The sequence below is a fragment of the Physeter macrocephalus genome, chromosome 21 (assembly GCF_002837175.3).
Source record: "Physeter macrocephalus isolate SW-GA chromosome 21, ASM283717v5, whole genome shotgun sequence".
In the NCBI taxonomy this organism is placed as follows: domain Eukaryota; kingdom Metazoa; phylum Chordata; class Mammalia; order Artiodactyla; family Physeteridae; genus Physeter; species Physeter macrocephalus.
Window position 1 is genome coordinate 101,640,477 of NC_041234.1, and position 22,874 is coordinate 101,663,350.

A 22,874-nucleotide genomic window follows, 5' to 3' on the forward strand; every position below is an offset into this window, starting at 1 on the left:
TTCTAGAATAGCTTGGGCTGAGGGACCCTGCCCTTGACAAGGTGGAGACACACAGGATATGGGCCACCAGGTCACGGAGCAGAGATTCAGCTGGGGCCCAGATGAGATGTAGAAGCAGGTGCCAAGGCAGGACTGGAGGCTGGAGTGAACATCAGTGGAGTCCTCCACCAGGGACCAAACTTTCCATGCACTGGGCACCGGGCCAAGAGCACTCTTTCCATACGTGCCATCTGGGTAATGCTGGTTACACTTACACAGACACACACACACTCACACACACACACACACACACACACGCACACCACACCACACTCCTTCCCCCTCCCCCCCACCAGCAAGGCCCACATTATCATTGTCATTATCTAGAGCTCATTGCCCAAAGTCACTTGCCCAAGGTCATGCAGTCAGTAGGTGATGTATGGCGATGAATTTGAATCCAGTTCTACCTGACTTCATTTCTTGGAGATGTTATCCTGCTCCTTCTCTCCTCAAGCCCTAGACAGCTGTCCCCAGTCCCTCCCAGTCTCCCATAGAAAGGCCCTCCAGTGAGTCCCCAGTGTGTTTTTAATCAAGCACCACAGCCCAGCCCCCTCTTCTGATGCTAATTGCCACAGCTGCCTGCAGGTGTTTGTTTTTATTTGTTTTTAAACCAAGACCTTATCATGAATTCAGAGATTCAGAGATGACTGTCTTTCCCTCCCATCAGCCCCTGCTGCCAGGGGCTCCCTAGCGTTCCCAGGGCTGCAAGCTCGAGTGTACTGTCTGTGTGCGTGGGAATGGCTGCCTCCTGCCCAGGCCCCTTGCTCTCCTCTGCCCTCCTCCCACCTGCACTCCTGCTCTCCTTGCCCTCCCTGCCTAGAATGACCGCCATGAAGTCTGATAAGGGCTCAGGCTACCACGGTGGACTTCACCTTGGAAATGCCCAGGTATTTCCAAGGGACTACGCGGTCTCTGTTTGAACATTTCTAGAGACGGGGAGATCACTACTTACCAGGGCTGAGCTAGTACCATCTGAATATCAAAAATGTCTTCCTTGAAATGAACCCAAACCTTCCATTTACCTCTTCCCCGTCATTCCTGGCCACCCAGAATACATCCCCCTCCTCTACACGACAGCTGTTTGAAGTCAACTTGCTTCCCAACACCAACCCTCTAAGCCAGATATTACAGATGTTGAGTGCTTCCCAGGTTGACAAGGGCTCCCCTACAGATCGCCCCCACTTGATCAACCCTAACTCTCCAGCTGTTGTGTATATGATGCCGCTTCCAGATGGCCTCCCCATCCTCTTCACTCCCCTCTGCTTCACCGTGGCCCTGTGGCACCCCAATCAGCGTAGGGTGTCGTCCTTGTTCAGGGAACTCTGCATCAGAGGCACTTGAGCCTAGCGGTTAATAGCACGGGCCCTGAACCCAGACCAAGCCTGTGCTCAAAACTCAGCTCCCGTCACTTCCTAGCTGTGTGGTCTTGCACAGTTTGCTGAACCCCTCTGATTCTCGGCTTCCTCCCTGGAAAATGAGGATGACAGCAGTGCCTGCTTCATAGGGTTGTTGTAAAGCCCACCGCCTGCCACGTAGTGTTCTTACTTTCGACTGGACATGTGGGGGTGGCAGGGGGAGGTGAGAATAAGAATTATTCAGGAAGTTTTCCAAACGTAGATATCGTTTATCTGAACTCTTACTCTCTCAACGCAGGACTGTATCCATTCGCAGAGTGAGGGATGCTTTCATACATGTCTGGGTCCCATCTGCCCAAATATTCCACTCATGATCGTCTACCAAATTAGAATCTCTTGCATGGAGGTGCAGGTGGGGGGCTGCTCTATGTGAATGCCTACAGTGACCTTTGTATCTCTGGAAGCCCGGTATCCACCCTCTGAAGGTTCAGACGGGTCTCACTATCGGTGGAACACCTCCCTACCCCACCACACACACACACGTACACACACTGCAATATTGCCATTAAGTCAAGGCTCTCCTGCCCCACGTTTATACTGGACACATCTTTGCCATAATAATCCCAATTTAAACTACTTACCCGGGTGGGGTGGGGAGCCTGTGCCGAGATTAAATAACGTTTTTGAAGTGCTTGATGCAGTGCTTGTCAAAGAACAAGTGCTGGGCAATGTAAGCTTGCCGCCCCACCTAGGATGTAAGCTCCCAGGTGCAAGGGACCTTGACAGCTATTTATCTTGCATCTCCTCCGAGTGCCTGGCACAAGGACCCAGAGCTAGCTCCTAGGTCCTCTTTGCCAGCCCATTATCAAGTTTGAGGTGGCCTTGTTCACTGAACTACTGACCCGGATTGCTTCTTTAGTTGAGGGCTTTATGTACCTGGATCAGAACCTATAAAATGCAAATGTGTTGCCTGGAAGGGAAACCTATTAAAAAAGTGTTTAGGGCCCAGCTGGGGCCTGACCTAACGGGACTGGGGCCAGGGCAATCTGCTGGGAGAGAAAATTCCGGGAAGGCAAGTCCGGATGAGGGAGCCCAGGACCCCCGGAGTGTAGACTTCTGACCAGAAGCGACAGATCTGAAAAGAAGCCAGATGAGAAAGGCTGAAAACACCCGCTCGCTTCTGTCCCAGGGCCTGGTCGCCTCTCTGTACTTCTCTCTAGGAGCCCCTCACCCCGCCCCCACCCCGCCGCCTTTTCCCAGGCCTCGGCGAGGCGGTCGGGGCCGCCCAGCGCTGGGGTTCGGTGGCTGGCTGCCTTTGAAGGCTCTGCGGTTAGTGTGTGAGCTCGGCTCGCTGCCGGGACTGAGCAAACAGGAAGCCGGCACATCCTGCGCGGGGCCGGGACGCGCCGTCGCGGCGCAGGTCGGGAAGGTTCTGCCCGGCGGCTCCCTCCCCGGCCGCTCCGGCCGCCGGACCCCCAGGAGCCCCGAGCCCTGCAGCCGCGTCCCCCACCCGGCGCCCCCGATCGCGCCCGCCACCAAAGGCCCGCCGGGTCCCCGACACCGCGCCGCGCAGCCTCAGCCGTTCCCGCGCCCGCGCCTGGGGCTGCAGGGGAGGGACTTTCAGTCTGGAAAGCGCAGGCCCGGCGTGGGGGGAGGGGACGGAGGCGCGTGGTCTTTTCGCGAGTCTACCCGGCAGGCTGAGTAGGACGCAGCCAAAGAAGTATGGTTTCAGCTTGGGGGAGAAGGACCTCGTCTTTCCTGAGCTTATCCCCACGGGTGGATGCTGGGAGGGCGTAGGGCAGGCTGGAGAGTAGGGGCGAGGAAGTCGCCAGAACATCTTGGGAACAGCCTCGGATTTCACAAGTGTCCCAGAATGGAAAGCCTTAAAAAGATGCACACCTTTCTTTTAACCCAAGGATTCCCCTTCTGGAAATCTATCCTAAGAAAAAATTCGTGGCTGTACACGAATATTTACTTTAAGGATGTACAATTAAGAGTAAAAATATCAAGGCAACGTAAGTTCATCTGTAGGGGCCTGGTGAAATAATCGTGGCGCATTCGTACAATGGGCTGCTCGGCGGCCGTTACAAATCACGTCGTAGAAGAACATTTCATGGCAGGAGAAAATCTTGAGCCTGTGTTCAGTATGACAAGCAGATGCAGTGTGTGAAGTGGGACTTTAATTTTTAAAAATTTAAAAACAGCTTTATTTAGGTATAATTTAACTACAATAAGCTGCACATTTTAAAAGTACACGATTTGTTGAGTTTTTACACATGTATACACCGATGAAACCATCACCACAACCAAACTGTGAACTATCCATCACCCCCAAAAGGGTCCTTGTGCGCCTCCTGATCTCTCCCTCCCCTCCCCATCCCCCCAAACCACGGATCTGCTTTCTGTGCAAATCATGCTGCAGAGAGAGAAAGAGAGAGAGACACACACACACACACGGAGAGAGAGAGAGGTTAAATGCTCAAAACCAGAAAAGGATATTCATGCAAATAGTATGGAAGATAATTTCGGAGAATTTTTGAATTTTCTTTTCGTTTATCCTTGTTTTCTAAATTGTATATGATGCATATGAATTGCTTTTGTAATAAGAAAAAGTAATTAAGGTTATTAAAATAGCTGCCACAGGTAACCCACAAAGCGAACATTCTAAACTTAGCACATAGACATTCGAGAAATGCCTGCTGAAAGGGACATTTGCTGGTGGTGTGGAGTTGCTTGCAATTGCTTTTTTGTTCATGTTGATGGCTGTGGTGGTGATAAATATAAGTGGTGATAGCCAAGGGATGTTGACTCTAGGTGTGACTGCTCTGGTGAGAATGGCGGTAGGTGTGCCGGTGCCAGTGGAGATGACAGCTGCAGGGTGATGGCGGAGGGGGGGTGGCTCTAGGAGTTATGGTTGTAGAGGTGAGGGCATCAGTGGGCATGACTGGCTATGGTGATAGTGTCTGTAAGGGTGATAGCTATGAGAATGATCACTGTACCGGTGATAGTAGCAGTGGTGAGGCAGGTAGAGACAGGTGGCCGAGGGGTGTTGACTGTAGGGGTGGTTGTTTTAGCAGTGGTGGCTGTAGTGGTGCTAATGGCAGTGGGAATGACTGCGGGGATGAGAGCTGAAAGGTGTTGGCTGCAGGGCTGTGGTGACGGTTGTAGGGGTGATGGTTGTAGGGGTGATGGTCGTGGGGTAAGAGCGTCATGGGAGTGACTGGCTGTAATGTCCGTAAGGATAACAGCTGAGAGGATGGTGGTTGTGACAGTGATAGCAGCCGTGGTGACAACTGTAGGGGTGATGGCAGTAGGGATGGCTGTTCCAGCAGTGGTGGCTGTAGGCGTGCCAGTAGCAGTGGAGGTGACTTCAGGGCTGATGGCTGTAGATAGGAGTGATGGCTACGGGGTGATGGGAGAGGTACTGATAGCAGTGATGACCTTGGCGATGCAAGGTGACTGGGAGCGTTGGCCCCACAGGCAGGGAGATGGTCCCACTTCCGGTTTCGGGACTCTGGTCAGTGAGATAGAGGGCTTGAGGAGGCCGTATCATGTCAGGTTGACTGGCCGAAGGACTGGCAATGGTTGCCATGAGATGGCAGGGTAGGGACTTTTCTCTGCTTGTTCAACCCAAGAGCCGTCTGCATCAGAATCTCTGGAGACTGAAGCTGGGACTTCCTTCCTCCCTAGGGGCCGGCAGGGGCTGCGATTGCTGTAAGAGCAGGTCACGTGACGGGGCTTCCTGTATGCTGCTGCCGCCGGGTGTCCATGGCCCGCACCCCCAAGCTGCCAGTGCAGCAGTCAGAGTGGCAGCCAGAGGCTCAGTCCATGCCGTGCCCCCTGGACGGTGCTGGCAAGGCTGAGCAAGAGGCCTCCGCATCTCGATACCTAGGAGAGCAGGGACGGAGTATCACCAGGGTAGAGGACCATGTTGCGCCGTAAGCCCTCCAACGCCGGCGAGAAGGAGCCCGCTCAGAAGAAAAAGGTGAGGAGCATCTTTGGGAACTCATCCTCTCCGGGACTCACGGAAGTGGGAAGAGCCAAAGGCCTTCTGTTGAGTCTGTAGGTGAGGGCCATGGGCCATGGGCCCAAAGGTAACTAGAGTAACAGAAGTACAGAAGACACTTCCCAAATTCTAGAGAAACGGAGTTACAGAATGCATTCTTAGAAGTCTAAAAGTTGTAGGATTCAACCCTACGATGATAAGATAGAGACTTAAAATCGGGGGCTAGAATCCTAGACTAGAATTCGAGAATTATAAAATACAATTCTCAAGTTGAACTCTGAGACCGTACTTAATTCTCTCTGCCCTACACCAGTCCCGCCACCGGGAGCCATCTCACTCAAAGGGCTCCGCTGGGCCGCCCAGCCAGGAGCCATGATGCTCCCAGGGCCCCCGCCCTTTGGCCAGAGCCCAGGCTCTGCCCACTTGGTTCAGCTCTGTTGTGGATCCCGGGGCCCAAAGGAGAGGGGGTCCACCTGAAGATAGGGCCCAGCGTGATTTCCAGATTTAAGGAAAGGGCCTCCAAACCTGCAGTGGGATGCTGGGGGCATACACGTTCTTCCCAGGTGGAGAGAAATTATTTGTGAAGAATGAGAAATGAAGGTGCTGAGATGATGAGCAGGAGTGAGGGCTGAGGAGGAAAAAATTCTGTGGGGGTTGGGGGGGGGGATTTTAAAGGCCGGGAAGAAAAGCAGCTGCCACGGGCAACTGAGGTGCTCATCTTCCTGGAGTCTTGAGGCCAGACTAGAAGATTCCTTGAAGGCTCTGCCACATTTAGGTTTCTCTAGTTGGCTCTGAGGCGTTCTAGACTTGATTTTTTGACTCGATCGTTGCATCCTCCCAGGCAATCAGCAGATACATCCCGCACATCCAGCAGGAGCCTAGGACCACCCCAAAGCAGGCCTGAACCAGGTCCAAGAGGCCAGGCATAGCCACAGGCCAAGGTCCAGGGCCTCCAGGCCCTCACTGCGCCCCGCTGGTTTCCCCTGGAGCCCAGCTCAGGTGCTCCGTGGGGGAGCCCCTTTGTCAGGGGAGTAGCTTCCAGACGGAGACTGAACCAGCTGAGAAGCCGAGCATCAGGGCACTGGGGTGTACATCCTGCCCCATCTCAGGTCCTGGGGTGGCTGCCACTTCCGGCTGTACTCTCCCCACTCCAACTGCTTCTCTAAGGTTTTAGTGGAGGTGGGCGGGTGGGAAAGAGATTCGTGATTCTTCACACAGGCTCTGTCACCCCTGTCCAAGCCCCGCCCGGCGCCAGCCCCCGGCAGACTTACCACTGGCTGTCCCTCCTCAGTGAGTGGGTCCACTTCCCCTTGCTGTCCGGCTGATGGGGGTGGGAAGCAGAGACCGCCCTACACACTGCTGGGCCCCAAACCACAGGGGGGCTGAGCTGGAGGAAAGAGTCTGAGAAGGAGCTAACACTGCAACGCTGGCACCCTGTGCCGCCTCAGGTGGAGGTGCCCGGAGGCTCACAGCAGCCAGAAATCCCGTCTTCTTTCCCCACTTCCATTATCCAGATTCTGTGTTTGGTGACTGGGCCTCTGGGATTTCCCACAGGCCTCTCTCAGGAGAGTCAAGGCCACTGTGGCACTCTGAGGACCATGTCCTCTAGGGCAGCATCGTCCAGGCAAAGCCCGCCTCGGCCCTGCAGAGCCTGGGCCAGCCTCCAGAGCTACTCTCCAAGGCCCATCCTATGGAAGTGCCCTTAGAAAAGCCAACTTTCCAGAAGGTGGAGACAGCATCTTCCCCAGGCCCGGAGGCAGCGGCGCGGCTCCAGCACTGTGACTTGGGCAAGTCCCTTTCCCTCAGAGGCCGAGGTGACGTGGTGGAGGGGAAAGCACAAAGGCAAGAGAGGCCTCCCTTTCCTGTCCCTCTCCTCCTTTCGGGCCTACCAAGTGGAGAATGTGCTGGGCAGGGGACAAGAAAGCAGAGTTGGAATCCTACCGGGTTCCAGCTGTAGGACCCTGGACAGTTCACTGACCTTCCTTGGGCCTAAGTTTCCTCACCTTGGAAAAGGGGGATGGTTCCTGATCTGCCCACCTCAGGGGGGTGTGTGGATCGCCTGGAACAATACGTGTGAGTGCACTGTGTCACATGTGTACATGTGTCCACGAGAGGGTGCACGCTACAGGCGTGGGTGGGGGTGGGGAACCCACTGCAAGGACCGAGCTTCGCTCCCAGCCCTGAAGTGGAGAAAACAACACCTAACAGCTCAGCAGGCGCCAGGTGCTGTGCTGTGCACTCCACCCACCCCTGAGCCCGCTGGCTCTTCACGACAACCTTGTGAAGTAGGGGCAGACATTGTCTTCATTTTATGCCCGAGGCTCAGGGAGGCGAAGTGACTTACCCAAGGTCACACAGCTAGTAAACTGCAGAGCAGGGATCTAAGCCAAGATTTGTCAGTGTCCAGGGTCTTGACCCCTCCTCCCTCTACTCTCTTTTCTCCCTACTGATCTCAAAAGCACTGGAAGAGTCTGATGAGCATAAAAGACTCAGCAGGAGAGCTCTGCAGGGCAGGCCCAGATGGCCATGGAATGAGTGACCTTCAAAGCAGCAGAGCTGAGTCAGGAACAGGCCCTCCAGGGTGGTGGGGTCAGGATGTGTTCACCTGCTATGCATCATGAAGGATTGGGGAGACGCCCGGGATGGGGGGAGCAATACCCCTTGGCTGCCTCTTGGAGCCTTCTGCCTCCATCAAGTGTTTCTCTTTGGTCTGTTGGAGTGTAGGTAGTCGACAGGGGTTTGTCCTGGGACCTACCTGCCCTAAGGATGGTCCTACCCCATCACACCCCTACTTTTCGCTACATCCCAGACCTCTCGCCGGGAGAAATGGAGAGGAATCGAGGCTCCCATTCGAGTGTGCAGCTGTCCCCTCCTTCCAGTCTCTCCTTGCTCCTCTCTTCCCCAATCCCAGCACACTACTTCCCCCAGGCTCCCTTCCTATGGCACACATCTGGCATCCCCCTCCACACCAGCATGCAATTCATAATTCCAGTGGCTCCTCATTGCCCACAGGCTGATGCCATGGCTGGCAAGGGCCTTCTGTGGCCTTTTATGCTCCGCCGCCCACCCCAAGCACTGGCGTACCCACCATTCCATCGCCACGCTTGGAACATCCCTAACTCTCACTCTTGACAAACCCTTCCCAACTCCACCTGGAGAAATCCTGGCTCCCCTGCTACAGCCCAGCTCAAATGCGCCTCCTTCTCCACGAAGCCCTCCGGAGCCCTTCTTCCTCCATGCTCCCACCTGCTCTCCTGGTAGCTTCCTCCAAACAGCGCCTGCAGTCGCCATTGCCCTTAATCTGGCAACTTCTTGAGCTCTGAGCACAGGAGGAAGCGCAGGCTTCCAGAGTCACAGACATGGGTTCGAAGCCCTGCCCCTCCCACTGTCAGCTGTGTCACCCCACCTAGGATGCTTCATTTCTCCGATTCTCGGCGTCCCCAGATGGGAAGTGCGATGTAGAGACAGGGCTGCAGTGAAGCTGAAGTGAGCGGACACACACGAAGTGTTTGGCAGGGCACCGGGCACAGGTGCGGTGTTTGACCCCTCATTACTGGATTCCCACACAGGCACAGGCCTGTGCCCAGAGCCCAGAGGGCGCTCGGTCTTAGGAAGCAGGGGAAGGGGATGCCAGTGGGGGCAGGGTGAGGCTCTGAGGGGGTGATCAGGGAAGGCTTCCGGCAGGGGGCAGTGCCTTTAAAACCGGATTTGAAAAACCTTTTTATTGAAGTATAAGATCCGTAGAAAAAGTGCATAAATCATAAATGTAGCACTCAGTGGAGTTCCATTAAGTGAACATCCCCATGTAGGCAGCACCCAGGTCAAACAGAACACTTCCAACACTCCAGAAGCTTCCCTCATGCCCCTGCCAGTCACTACGTGACCCCTTTCCCCAAAGGTCACCACTCTTCTGACTTCCATGGATTAGTTTTGCCGGGTTTTGAACTTTCTGTACGGGGAACCATATAATATACTCTGGTGGTGGGTCCCTTTTGCCCAACGGTGTAGCCATGAGAGTCACCGTATTGCTGGGGAGAGTTGCACGAAGCTCACTGCCATGTGCTCTTCCCTCATGTGACTCGGCCGCAATTCGCGAACCCACTCAACAGCCGATGAGCATTTGAGTTGTTTCCAGTTACACTGGATTCTGAAGGATGGGGAAAACTATGGTTGACAGAGGGAAGGGCAGAGTGTTCCAGGTGGGGAACGCAAGGGCTAAGTAAGCCTCCCCGAACATGCCTCGCAGGGCCGCCGTGTCCCATGCTCTCCCCCTGTCACCGCGCAACAACCCAGTGAGGTGTGCGCTCCGGTCTTCATTTCACCCGTGAGGAAACGGAAGCCCAGAGCAGCTGAGGAACTGACCCAGCTTTACACAGCTGGTCAATGGCAGAACCAAGATGTGAACTCTCGCTAGCCGACACCAAGTAAAGAGACTGAGGCTTGGGGAGGTTAAATAACTCACCGAAGGCCACACATCCCAGAGTTGAACTCAGCAATGTGTGACGCCAAAAAAGTAGTTCTTTCCAAGAGGCCCGTATACTCCCCTTAGACATGAAAAAGTGGCCGACGTGTACAGTACTACCTCCCACCCAGGACCCCCAGGAAGGTCTCACCCTAAAGGGAGGCCAGGCAGAAAATCCAAAAGGGCCCAAGGATGTCCACTCACACCTGGCTAAGGGGAGGGGGGGGTCACTTCAGGCTCACCGAAAGGCATTCAGGATATTTGGAGCTACCCCTGAGTTTAGAGGTGGGTGGGGCAAGAGGCCCGCCAGGGCAAACGGCCCTCACCCTTAGTCACCCAAAGAACTTGTCTAGTTCTTTCCCCGTCCCTGGGCTGAGGAGTGGCCGGCCAGGCCCACATCCCAGCGCCACCCACATGGCCCTTTTAGGTGGTTTTCTCCCATTTTGAGCTAAAGCTGGGACAGAGAGGCCCTGACACAAGGTCTCAGGGGACAAAAGTCACTTTCCCAGCCACCCCCCAACCCCGACTGCAGCTTAATGACAGAAAAAGGCAAGAACTGCAATTAGAGGGCAGCCTGGCGGTGAGTGTACTCTTCCTCAGCAAGGCCCACTTCCAGCCCCACGCCTGCCCTCCTGCTGGCTTTCCAAGATCGCTGGTCCCTGGGGCTTCAGGGGCGACTCTTGGGATTGGAATTGCTGGAGGGGAGGCCACGATAGGCCCCATCGGCCTAAAAATAGCACCCCAGCCTGCCCTCCTTGGGCCCAGGCTAGCCTAGTGCCCATCCTCTCTCTGTTCCCTCTTTTCCAGGCAATAAAAGGAGGAAGTTATCCAGGCAGCTGCATCTTAGCCATACAAGAGGAGGAAATGAATGGAAGGTGGAGGAGAGAAGGGGAAAGCAAGGAAGAAAAAGAGGAAAGAATAGCGGGCAGGGAAAACCAGGGAAGGAGGATGGAGGAGATGCATGGGAACAGGACCGGTCACTCCACCGCCATGCTTTCCCCTCCCTGTAACCCCTCAGCCCTCTTTCCCAGCTCCCCAGCATCCTGCGGAAGAGGCTTTCTCCCTGAGGCTCCTAGTGCCTCACCCAGGAGGCCTTCATGGTGGTGGTGTCTGCTTGGCCAGACCACTGACCTAGTTTCTGGTCAGCTAGCTTGCTGTGACCTCTAGGAAGGTGTGGCCGCTGTCCCTGATTGCTGCCTTGCTTTTTGGTCAAGACCCACCAAGAGAACTGAAGTGTTCCACTGCAGTCCCCAGGAGCTGGGGCCAGTTGTGTGTATGCTGAGGGGGCAGGTGATACTGCCCCTGCCCTGGGGGATTGTCACTGGACCCCCCTTTTGTAGGAAAGAGGATGTGAAACTTTCAGCTTTGAGCGGGTTTGGGGCTTCGGTTCCTCAAGCCCTCATCTCTGGTGTCTGCCGCCGAACCGCTCTATCTGTCTGGCCATCTGTGAACTCTGGTTCCTGTGTGTATCTCTGGTCTTGACTGTTGATCTTGATTCGGGCTCAGCCTCCCACCTCTTGTGTCTCAAGTCGGCCCTCCTTACCTGGCCCGGGTTTCTCCTGCTGTTTTGCCATGTGCGTTGCACGTACAGTTAAGAAAGCTCATTTCCTGAAAACAGGCTTATCAGCACTGTCGACTGAAAAAAAAAATGCATAACCTAAAAGTTGAGAATTATGGTTTATTCGGCAGACTTTCTGAGGACTTCAAGCCGCGGAGGCAGCCTCTCAGAGAGCTCTGAGGGACTTCTCCCAAGAGGTGAGGGAGAAGCCAGGATATACAGGGGTTTTTGCAGCAAAGACCAGTGTAGTGGGAACATCAAAAGATTACTGTTAGTTGAAGGAAACCAGATATCCCAAGTAGTTGAATTTAGCGCTTTTCTGTTTATGGGAAGATGCAGGAGTCGGGGCTTATTGAAATCATTCCTTTGCTATGCAAAGATAAGGGCTAGTATCCTGTTCTTTCCCACCCTGTGTCCCCTCAGGGTGCAGCGCTGTGGGCTTCACAGAGGGCAGCCCGTTTGTCTCCATCCTGAGTTCCCTCGGGGCTCACTAGTGGTCGATGGCTTGCTAGCCTCAGCATCCTTTGTTTGCTGATATGGCCGGCAACATTTTTCATTCACGGCACAAACAATAGGTCGGGCCTACAAGTCTGAACACTGGCACACGTCTAGTGTAGCCAGCTCATCGCATTAGCGGCTAAGTTAAGTTAAAAGCAGAGATGAAGACAGACAAAATGGCAGCTTTCTTTTACTATATTCAACCCAATCATTTGTGTCTCAGATCTGCGGGCACCTTCTCTGAATCAGTCTCTCCTGTGGCTTTCCAGAACGCGTAATGCCAGGTCTTACTGGCCCCCGGGGGGATTGCCTTCCTCTTCTTGGGACACAGATGCATCAGCCTGGAGGCCCCGATGTGTTTGCCGTGATCACCGTCACAGGAAACCATGCTTGGGGAAGACAGAGCCTGGAGGCCGGGCTGCGGGGGTTTGGGAGGGTTTGCCCTGTTATATAAATAAAGGCGGTGCTGCGATTCGCGCTGAGATGTGTCTCCAGTAGGAGATACGCGTTTACTCAGACTCATTTAGTCTTTCACTACAGGGTTCTGGGGACCAGACTTCAGGCACTGGTGGAAAGCCGGGCTTAGTCTGAGGCCTGACAGGGGTGGAGGCTCCTGAGGTGAGCAGCTTGCTCTGCGGCCTGCTTTAGGGGCCGCTCACAGCTAAAGAACAGGATGAAGCCCGGTAGCCAGAAGGACGTCCTGTAGCTTCACCTCCTTAGCCCCGTGGCCCTGTCCAGCCGTGGGGTACATGCGGTGTGTTGGGAGCGGGGACAGCTTTTTGCTCCTTACTCGGCCACCATTTTTAGTGCCACTGATGGCAACACCTCTGCTTCTTCCAGCTCTCGCTTCAGCGCTCCAGCAGCTTCAAAGATTTTGCCAAATCCAAACCCAGCTCCCCAGTGGTGAGCGAGAAGGAATTTAATCTGGATGATAATGTGAGTTTCAGAGCCTCCTTGGGGGATCTGGCTGCCGGCACTGGGTGGGGGAATGGCGGGGAGGGGTCGGGGAAGACCCTTTTAGGATTGTTGAGGCAAAGTCTTTTAAAATACAATGGGCCCATGTCTCTCACCCACCAAAATTCTGGGCCGTTAAACCTCACCTGCATTCTTTTCGATTGCAAATTAATTGTCAATTTAAATACAAATGAATAGGGCCTAGGACGGGTCTGGGGCTAAAAGGGAACGGATGGGGGGCTTTCCTTCCCACCCCTCCAGCATCTGCCAGGACCCCAAAGCCTCTTCTGCTCCCAAGTCCTGGACCCAGACATGGTCACCAGGGTTCCTGGACCTCCACATTTATTGTCACAGATTCCGGAAGGTGACTCAGGTGTTCCGAGCCCAGAGGATGCTGGAAAGAGCAGCAAAAAGCTGGGGAAGAAGTGGAGGGCCGTGATTTCCCGAACCATGAACAGGAAGATGGGCAAGATGATGGTGAAGGCCCTGTCGGAGGAGATGGTGAGGCCCGGGACCCATGGGAGGGGGGACAGGGAGGACAGGCACCGCTCTGGTAGGGTTTGGGCCACTGTGACAGCCACGCTCAGGTAACGATGCCTGGCCCCATACAAGCAGGAAGGTCACCTTGGGAAGGGAGCTTCCTCAGCCATGGACGTGTCAGGAAGGCCTGGTCCTGGGGGAGCAGGAGTGGGGTCTGAGGAGGGATGAAGTTCTGGGTAACAGAAGCTCCCCGGGCAGGCAGGTCTGAGGAGATGAGATCGCGTAGCGCAAACTCATCCACCGCAAGCTTTTGCTTGGAACTAGCCCCTGTGATTGGGAAGGCTTGATTCAAAGAGGCCCCTTGAAAGAAAATTGAGAAGGCTGGCTTTGGCCCAGGGAGGGAGGGCAGAACACACAGCTGTGGGGCAGGCGCATCCAAGTAGCTAAAGTCACACATCGAGTCTGGTTTGCTCCTGGCTCTTGGAGGAGGTGCCCTGGCAGCAGTGTGCTAACTGGCTCATGCCAGCTCTGGATAGCAGTTGGTCAAATTTTCAGGAAATTTGTGAGCCAGGTGTGAGATACAACCATTACTGAAAATTAACTTCTACCAACTTAGAATTAAATCTACTATTTGAAAAATAAAAAGACTAAAGTCAGTCTTCAAAACTCATTTCCTAATTCTTGTACTACCTTTCACTGTTCTCTGTGCCCTTGAGGTTACTGGCATCGGACAGTCTTTGGGGGGTGGAAATAGCCGATGACGCTACTCTGTTGGCCACGGTGGGGAATATTTACAGTACAGGAGTTGGCAACTTCTACAGATCAGGGCTTTTATTGCCATCGAGTCATTTGTGAAAGTTACCACCGCACTGAGGTGTGGGGAGGCCCAGGAGCTCTAGTGTCAGACCGACTTGTCTGTGGGCTCCTGCGTGGCCTCGGGAACGTTCCTCCATTACTTCTCATCTGTAAACTTGGGACGATCGAGCACACATCCTCAAGTGAGGATTAAATGAAATCCTCTGTCTGGCACATAGGAGCACAGTCAAAAGTAGTGACTCTCCAGCGCCGTGGTCTGCCTGGCTACGCCCTAGTAACAGCTCTGAGTTTCAGTTCTGGCACTGAGGCCTTTTCTGTGTGTAAGCTGGCACTTCGAGCTGACAAAGTGCATTCACACGGCACCCCCGTTGAGCCTCATTCCATGACGTGGGCAGGGCAAGGACCTTCAGTACCACTTCACGGAAGAGGAAACTAGGGCCCAGAGGGCGCCATGCAGCCCGCAAGAGGCAGAGCTGGGGCTCCAGCCAGGCCCCAGTTCTCCCTGGAGCCCAGGCCCATTTCCTCTGCACCCGGGGCCGCTCAGGGCTTGCTGCCTCTCCTCCCCTCCAGGGAGATACTCTGGAGGAGGGCTCAGCCTCCCCGACGTCTCCGGACTGCAGCCTGGACAGCCCCGGCCCTGAGAAGATGGCGCTGGCCTTTTCTGAGCAGGAGGAGCAGGACCTCCCAGCACTCAGCCGCCAGGCATCCACAGGTGAGTAGCGGGGGAGGAGGGGCACACCTGCTGAGTCTGGAGGAAAGGACGGGGTTAAGGCCATACACGTGGCTGTCTGGGAGGGGGTGGTAAAGAGAAATGAACCTTTACCGTTAGCCTGCTGGGACCTTTCCCAGCCCTCTTCACGTTAAATCTTCACAACAATCTCATGGGGCCGGTACTATTATTATCCCCACTTTATTGATGTGAAAACTGAGGCTCAGAGAGGTTAAGTGACTTGCCCAAGGTGACCCAGGCTTGAACTTAGTTCTGCCCTAGAGGAGCCTCCACTTGCTGGAGGGGCCCAAGGGCACAGGAAGAACCCCATTGCCCTCTTGGACCAGCCCTCCCCCCATCTTCCAAGGGGAGCTAGAGGCTACGGCTCCCTGGGCCTCTGACATCCGAGGCTCGGGTGGGGGTATAGGGTCTCCAGCTGTGAAGACTCAGCCTCATGGACACCAGCCCTTGGTTTGCTGGGCTCAGGGCGCCACTTGGCACCTTCTGGATGTCCGTGGGGCTGGACAGGAGCTTCCAGCAGCCCTGCCTGGACAAGGGGCTGCAGGCTTTGCACTGCAGACCTACAGAGGCACTGTCGTTCTCTCCCTTCGGATTAGTTCCGAGTTCTCTGATCTTTCTCTGGCTCCAAAGACACCTCCCTACCCCCACTGAAAGCCACTTAGGCCCTCATCCTGCCCTTCCCAGAGGGAAAGTCTTGAGTTCCCGTGTGATGTTGTAACTCGACACAGTCTTATTAAGTAGAGAAAGTAAAATATTGATGCACGATATGCCTTCCTGGGTGGAAGGTGGCTTCCAGGAGCACTGGAGTGGGGGTCAGGAAGCCTGGAGTCTGACAGACCCAGTGCTGCCAATTATAAGGTGAGAGGCCTTGGGCAGGTCGCTTGGCCTGTCTGGCCTCAGTTTTCCTCATCTGTTCATTGGGGTGTTGGCCCAGTTGGTCTCTAGAGACCCTCCCAATTTGCCCAGTCTTTGATCTGTGAGCCATTCCTCCTTCTGTGGTCAACTATTTTCATGCCTGGGGCGCCAGGAGGGAAGCTATGTTCCTTCAGGGTGGCAGAGGGGTTGGGTCAGAAACCCTTCTGCAGTGTGAGACTTAACTAGAGCTCAGTTTTCTTTCCCAGCATGTATCCTTGGGATTTCTAGCCAGACCCCCTGGAAGGTACCTGCTGGGCACTGCCCCAGCTGTCCGGGGACAAAGGTGACCTTCCTCCCTGCCCCACTTCCTGCAGGCAGTGAGCTCTGCAGCCCCAGCCCAGGCTCTGGCAGCTTCGGGGAGGAACCACCTGCCCCCCAGTACACAGGGCCCTTCTGTGGCCGGGCACGAGTCCACACCGACTTCACTCCCAGCCCCTATGACCACGACTCACTGAAACTGCAGGTAAGGTTGGCATCCAGGCCCCTGCTGAGCCTGGCAGGCTCTACCCCATACAGGTAGAGGGTACAGGAGGCCAAGGGGCCACCTCGCCCCCACTCTGTTCTGCTCTGCTCTCCTCCCACAGAAAGGAGATGTGATCCAGATCATCGAAAAGCCACCTGTGGGCACGTGGCTGGGCCTGCTCAATGGCAGGCTGGGCTCTTTCAAGTTCATCTACGTGGATGTGCTGCCCGAGGAGGCTGTGGGACCTGCCCGCCCCAGCCGCCGACAGAGCAAGGGCAAGAGGCCCAAGCCCAAGACTCTGCATGAGCTGCTGGAGCGCATCGGCCTTGAGGTTCGAGCTGGGACCTACTCTAGTGTCTAGGAGCAAGGGATGGGGGCCAGGGCAGGTCAGCTCCGCGGGGAGAGACGGGTGCTAGGTGGGGGAGGCTTGTAAGCAGCCGCGCTGGAGGCCTGCTTCTGCCCACAGGAGCACACGCCCACCCTGCTGCTCAATGGCTACCAGACGCTGGAGGACTTCAAAGAGCTGCGGGAAACACACCTCAACGAGCTGAATATCATGGACCCACAGCATCGGGCCAAGCTGCTCACGGCTGCTGAGCTGCTGCTGGACTACGACAGTGAGTGGCCTTAGGAGCGGGGGAGGGGGCGTGAGCACCGCAGTTGGGTGTGTTAGGCGGGGAGGCCTGCCCTGGTCCCGCCCCGGCACCCCTCTGCAGTGTGCACGCACTTTCCACACTTGAATTCCAGTCTCGGGCAGAGCTTGTGATGAGAAGGGGTTTTAGGAACGATCGGGTTCAACTCCCTTTGGGATCAAACGGGAGACTTACAGGGCCGGAGAAGATACGGCATGGACTCGAGGCCTCCACGTTGGGTAACGACAGAGCCACGATTCAAGAGCAGGTGTCCTGGCTACTAGCTCAGTGCTGAAGAAGTTTGAGCTCCTGGGCGGGAGAGCTGGCCTGGAAACCATTCCCACCAGAAGGGCCGAGAAAGGGCAGGGGTGCTTGGTGGTGGGCGACCAGAAGAAGAGATGGCCTCCAGCGGGCTTCCCAGGGTCCCTCCACCCACATGGGGCCCCCAGGGTTTCTGAAGCCCCTCCCAGCTAAGGGCCAAGCCCCCCACATTCCTCTCCCTCCCTGGCCCCTGGCAGCCGGCAGCGAGGAGGCGGAAGAGGGCGCCGAGAGCGGCCAGGAGCCAGTGACGCACACGGTGGCGGAGCCCAAGGTGGACATCCCACGTGACTCGGGCTGCTTCGAGGGCTCAGAGAGCGGGCGCGACGAGGCAGAGCTGGCGGGTGCCGAGGAGCAGCTACACGGCCTCTCCCTGGCCGGGGCACCTTGAGGCGGCAGTGTGGGCCGAGGCTGGGCCCGAGCAGCCCAGGCCGTGGGGCTGGACCCAGCCTCCCGCGGTGACCCCGGGCCGGAGGACTGGCACCGAGCCCGGCCCTGCTCCCCCAGGGGTGCCTAGGGCAGCAGAGGCCGGCCGAGCCCTACAGGCGCGGCTGGAGTGCACGACAAGCCAAGCCGCCGAAGCCGGGCCGCCTCCCTCCACCAGCTACTTGACAGCACAGCCCTTCCAGCTGCGGCCGGAGCAGGAGGGGCACTGAGGGGCCACCGGGCCCATGTCCCTCACCACCAAGGCCTCCAAACCCTCTTTGCCTCCACACCACCTTCCCCTGTCGCGCTGCTCCTGAAAAGGGGGCCGAGTCGGTGGTTCAGGTCAGTCTCAATACCCTAGGGAATCTGGTCATTGAAAAGGACTCTAATTGATCACAGGTGAATCCAGATTCTCTAAATAAGGTTTGAAGAGAGCCACGTGTACATGTATCTTTCCTACTTCCTTCACCTTAATTTTCTTACAGGTTTAGCCACTAAATCACTGTGCCACTTGAACCGAGTGCCTTCCTCAGTCTGGGTCTAGGACGGGTCAGAATAAGAATGGATAGTTGCCGAGGGCCAACTCTGACATTCTGTGATATTAAACGTCTGCTGCCCCGCTACCTGTGGCCCAGGACACCAGTGGGGTTTACTAAGGGGGCTGGAGGGGCCTTGGGCTCCCAGATGAAACATCTCCTCCTGCTCATCCATTCCATACCTCCCCATGTAACTCAAGCCAAGCTGCAACTCCCCCAGCTTAAAACAATGCCCACACCTCAGACAACAAGCGCCCTCCCCTTCCACTCCCAGCCCCTTAAATGACACTTCCCCCAAGGCCAATGGCAGATGGCCCGACCTGGCAGACTGGCCCCTCAGAAGCAAGACTTGGCCTCTCGTGGGTCCTTACAAGCAAAGAAAGCACAAAGCTCGATACTGGGGAGTCCACTATCCCACCTTTACTCTGCTAAAGGTTTTGATGTACCTTGAGCTCCAGAAGGGGAGGGAGAGTCAAGTATCCTGGTACTTGACCCCAGTACCAAGTCTATGCCCAGAATTCCCAGAGTAACCCTTTCCCGGGGCAGGCCCAACTGGCCTGAGGGCAAACAGTGCCCGCCATGTCTTGGACTGCCTGTTTAGTGGACACTTTTGGACCTAGAACCAGGAACTCTGGTAGAAGCCATCTTGGGGGAGAGGTTTGTAAATATGAGGCGGGTGGAGGGAGATGGGTTGGTAGCAATAAACAAATAGAACTAAATTACCGTCTCCGGTTATCTTTCCTATGGAGAGAGCGTTTGGGGGGGCAGGTGGAACAGACCAATCTCCTTCAAAGCTGGACTCAGCAAAATGTCCTCCACTGTCAGGGCCATCTGTCCCTTCCCCAAAGATGCTCAGTGCCCTTGACCCTGCTGACCACTAACCAGCCCTCCTCAGAGCTCAGGCTCCCATGGCCACCAGCTTGCTGGGGTCTGAGGGTGGGGGGTAGCTATTCCCCTCTTCCTAGAAGTATTCATTGCCCACGCTGCCCCCCGCCCCCGCCCCCCGCGACAAAGGGCCTGCTCCGAGGGTTGTCCAAGAGAGGGAGCTCTGCAGTGAGCAGGACCTTCCCTCTGAGGTCACCTCTTCCTGGGTCCCACCGTGTGCCCGCTGAAGCCACACCATCTCCTGGGAGGTGGACTGGAGTCTCCTGGCTTCCTTTGCTTCTCCGGCATTAACTGCACTAGGGAGTGCAAACTGGAGTGTGAGCTTTGTTCTCAGCTGCACTCGTCCCACTAGCCTTAGTGGCTTCGGGCAGCCCAAATGGCCTCACCGCCCTAGTGGTACTGAATAGTTGCTGTCATTTTGTAAGCAGCGACACGTGTGCTGGGCTCCACGCGCTTTGCATGTATCTCTCCTGTGATCCTCATGCTATCCCCTCCCCCTGAGGTAGTACCATCATCTTCCCAATTTACAGAGGAGGAAACTGAGGCTCAAGACAGGTTGAAGATGTTGAGTGGGGAGCCCAACAAGCTTTCAGAGCCCCACCAAGCCTTCCGGAGGGCAGTCTATCACTCTGTGATGTGCCTCTGACACCCTTTGACCCAGCCATTCCCTTCCCAGGATTCCATCCCTACGAAGAGCCACACGAGTACCCACAAATATGTGGACAAAGATATTCATGACAGCTTTGTTGTAAGAAATTGGAAACAACGCAAATGGGAAATTAGTTAGATACCTTATGGTTCATTCATACAGTATCATTAAACATGACGTTGTAGAAAAATATTTAATGACACGGGGAAAATCTTTGTGATGTTTTATTGTTTAAATTGAAATTTTAAAATTATACAAATAACGTACAAACGTTCTTGTAAAAGAAGTCTGTGCAATATCACGGGGGAAAAGTGAGTAATAAACTTTATTTATAGGGTGATTCCATTTTTATTTAAGAAGAAGAAACATACACAAGAATAAAGACCAGAAAAATCTGCACCAAATGGTTACCAGTGATCTTGTGAGGGGGTGGGTGGGATTAGGGGAGCGAGGAAGAGAAGTGTCCACTTAATACATTCTTGTCTTATTTGAATTTCAAAAGTATTATTTTTATATCTATAAAAAGGAACAATATTTTAATTTTTGAAAACAATGAAACTAAATAAATAAATAGGCCTAAGCCTCCAATTTACGGTAGCAGCAAAGTCATGATCCTGCTGCCTTTTGATGCAGGCTTTTGGAAAGATGGGAAGTGGGGGTGAATAAGACCCAAAGTGCTTAAAATCCACATACACCAAGGGGAGCCCATCAGAGGAGATTCCTAAACCTTTTAAACCCCCTGGGTAATACCTATCTATTAGCTCCAAGGTGGGGAAAGGAAAATTTCAGAAAAAGAGGAATGACTGAGAAAATGATGTTTTAAAATCCTCCCCTGCCCTGGGTGGGGGGTGTGTGTCTCAGAGCTACGGGGCTTCAGTTTGGTCTGTAGGCTGAATACAGGCTGAAAGTAGGTAGTTGTGCAAGGGCTCCAATGATCACCAGACTTAGGGAGGGGCCGGTGAAGAGGGGCAATGAGGAAATGTAGACTACAGGCCAGGGCCTGAGGGCGAGGAAGGCAGCGCCTCTGTAGGTCTGCAGCGCAAAGCCTGCAGCCCCTCGTCCAGGCAGGGCTGCTGGAAGCTCCTGTCCAGCCCCACGGACATCTAGAAGGTGCCAAGTGGCGCCCTGAGCCCAGCAAACCAAGGGCTGGTGTCCATGAGGCTGAGTCTTCACAGCTGGAGACCCTATACCCCCACCCGAGCCTCGGATGTCAGAGGCCCAGGGAGCCGTAGCCTCTAGCTCCCCTTGGAAGATGGGGGGAGGGCTGGTCCAAGAGGGCAATGGGGCTCTTCCTGTGCCCTTGGGCCTTTCCAGTAAGTGGAGGCTCCTCTAGGGCAGGAAGGTGAAGACTAGCAGTTAGGAGCTCTGGCCAACCTGAGTTCAAGTCTTGGCTCTGTCACTCACTAGCTGGGTCACTTTGGACAAGCCACTTAACCTCCCTGAGCCTCACTTTCCACATCAGTACAGTGGGGATAATAGTACTAGCCTCATGGGGTTGTTACACAGATTGAATGAACTAGTGTATGTAGAATACTTAGCACAGTGTCAAGCACAAAATTCACGCTCAATGAATGATAACAAGTCACCACCCTGCAACCTCCATTTCATTCCCTTCAAGGCTGGTCTCACCTTGGACCCCTAGCTAGTGTAGTGACCCAGAGCGAAGGCTTTGGCATTCTAAAGTGTCTTCAAATCCTGGCTCCACCACTTACTAGTTAGTTACAGAATTTGAGGTAATTACATACACATATATTTCTTTTCTGTAAAATAAGAATAATGATCTATATTGCGATGTATAAATATATCAAGTGAACACATTGCACACCTTAAACTTACACAATGTTATATGTTAATTGTATCTCAATTTAAAAATAATTTAAAATAAATAAAAATTAAACAAAAAAGAATAGTGAGCTAATAATACCTACCTCTTGGGGTTATCAGATAAATAAATGAGATAGCGTATAAAGTTTCTGGCACATAGTGACAATAAATGCTGGGTTTTTTTTTAACTTTTTTGTAACCTCCAAGGTACTGAGCTCAAGAATGGGCACAAAGGCCACGCTGACATGTGCTTGTCTGCAGACTAACCGCTGTAGCGCAGAGACATGCTATATCAAAGCTCCCAGGGGGTGCTAAGATTCAGGGTAGAGGGTGCCAGCTGTGGTGTCCGGAGAGGCTGGTGATGGGGAGACAGCCCACCTGAGAGCCTGGGACAGCCCTAGCTCTGCCCAGCCTACAGTACGATGATCAGCCCTGGGTATCAGACTTATTTTAGGCAATTCCGCTGGACATCCATGGGCTGCTAGAAGGAAGAGGATAAAGGCCAGATTCAAAAAGAAAAAGTGTAGAGTCCAGCCAGCTCCTCTCCAGTTCAGGATTAGAGATACCTCCCCAGCCCATCAGGGGAAGCAGTTGGGGGTATCAGCACATTCTAGCTAAACCATCGCCCCTGCCTGTCACTCCTTGCCTTCATTTTCCCAGGTAGGTCCTGATCAGCTCCCTCCCTCCCCCCTACAAAAAACGGCCATCCATCGCCTCCACAAATTCCCTCTCCTGCTCCCGCCCAAACTCTAGAGCAGCATGGTCTGCCTCTCACTCATAGAAACCCCGCCCAGGCTTTTCACAGAAGTGGAGGCCTCGGTGGGGCCATTAGAGAACAAGGGCATTAAAACAAAAGCTAAAAGAGGTTTCTAAAGGGGAAAATGGGCACTGATCATGGTAGTCTCAGCGAGGTTCAACACCTTCCCCCCTCCCAAGTCAGGAAATTCAGGATGAGGTATGAGGTTTCCCAGCTGGGGAAAAGAAGTGGCTCTCCCACCTCTCCTTCACAATAGAGGCTACCTTGGCTTCTCATACAACGTCGGCCACATTCTATATTATTCAGCCAACAACACAATCAAGTGGGAAGGAACTGCCTCCCCTCTAGACCCAGCCAACATTCCTCCTCCAGGAAGGTCAATAAACGGAATTCTATAGCACTTGATATGTAGGCTTCACCTTTTCCTAGAACTTCACAGTTACCAATACAGCATTTGTATACCATTGCCTCTGGGACCTGCCAGGGATAGCGTCAGAGAGAGACCAGGGCAATGGCCTTACAAAGGGACAGGCGATTTGACTGTGGGAACTCGGCAAGGCAACTTCCTGAC

At 54.4% G+C, this 22,874-nt stretch overlaps 1 protein-coding gene across 1 annotated transcript; it reads left to right on the forward strand.

Moving 5' to 3' along the window:
* Positions 1 to 5,322: 5,322 nt before the first annotated feature.
* Positions 5,323 to 18,888, forward strand: SASH3 (SAM and SH3 domain containing 3). Its single transcript, XM_007103034.3, has 8 exons — positions 5,323 to 5,379; positions 12,759 to 12,854; positions 13,227 to 13,373; positions 14,739 to 14,880; positions 16,128 to 16,276; positions 16,398 to 16,607; positions 16,743 to 16,893; positions 17,427 to 18,888. Exons 1-8 carry the CDS (start codon positions 5,323 to 5,325, stop codon positions 17,615 to 17,617), a joined length of 1,143 nt encoding a protein of 380 aa, XP_007103096.1. The 3' UTR covers positions 17,618 to 18,888.
* Positions 18,889 to 22,874: the final 3,986 nt, after the last annotated feature.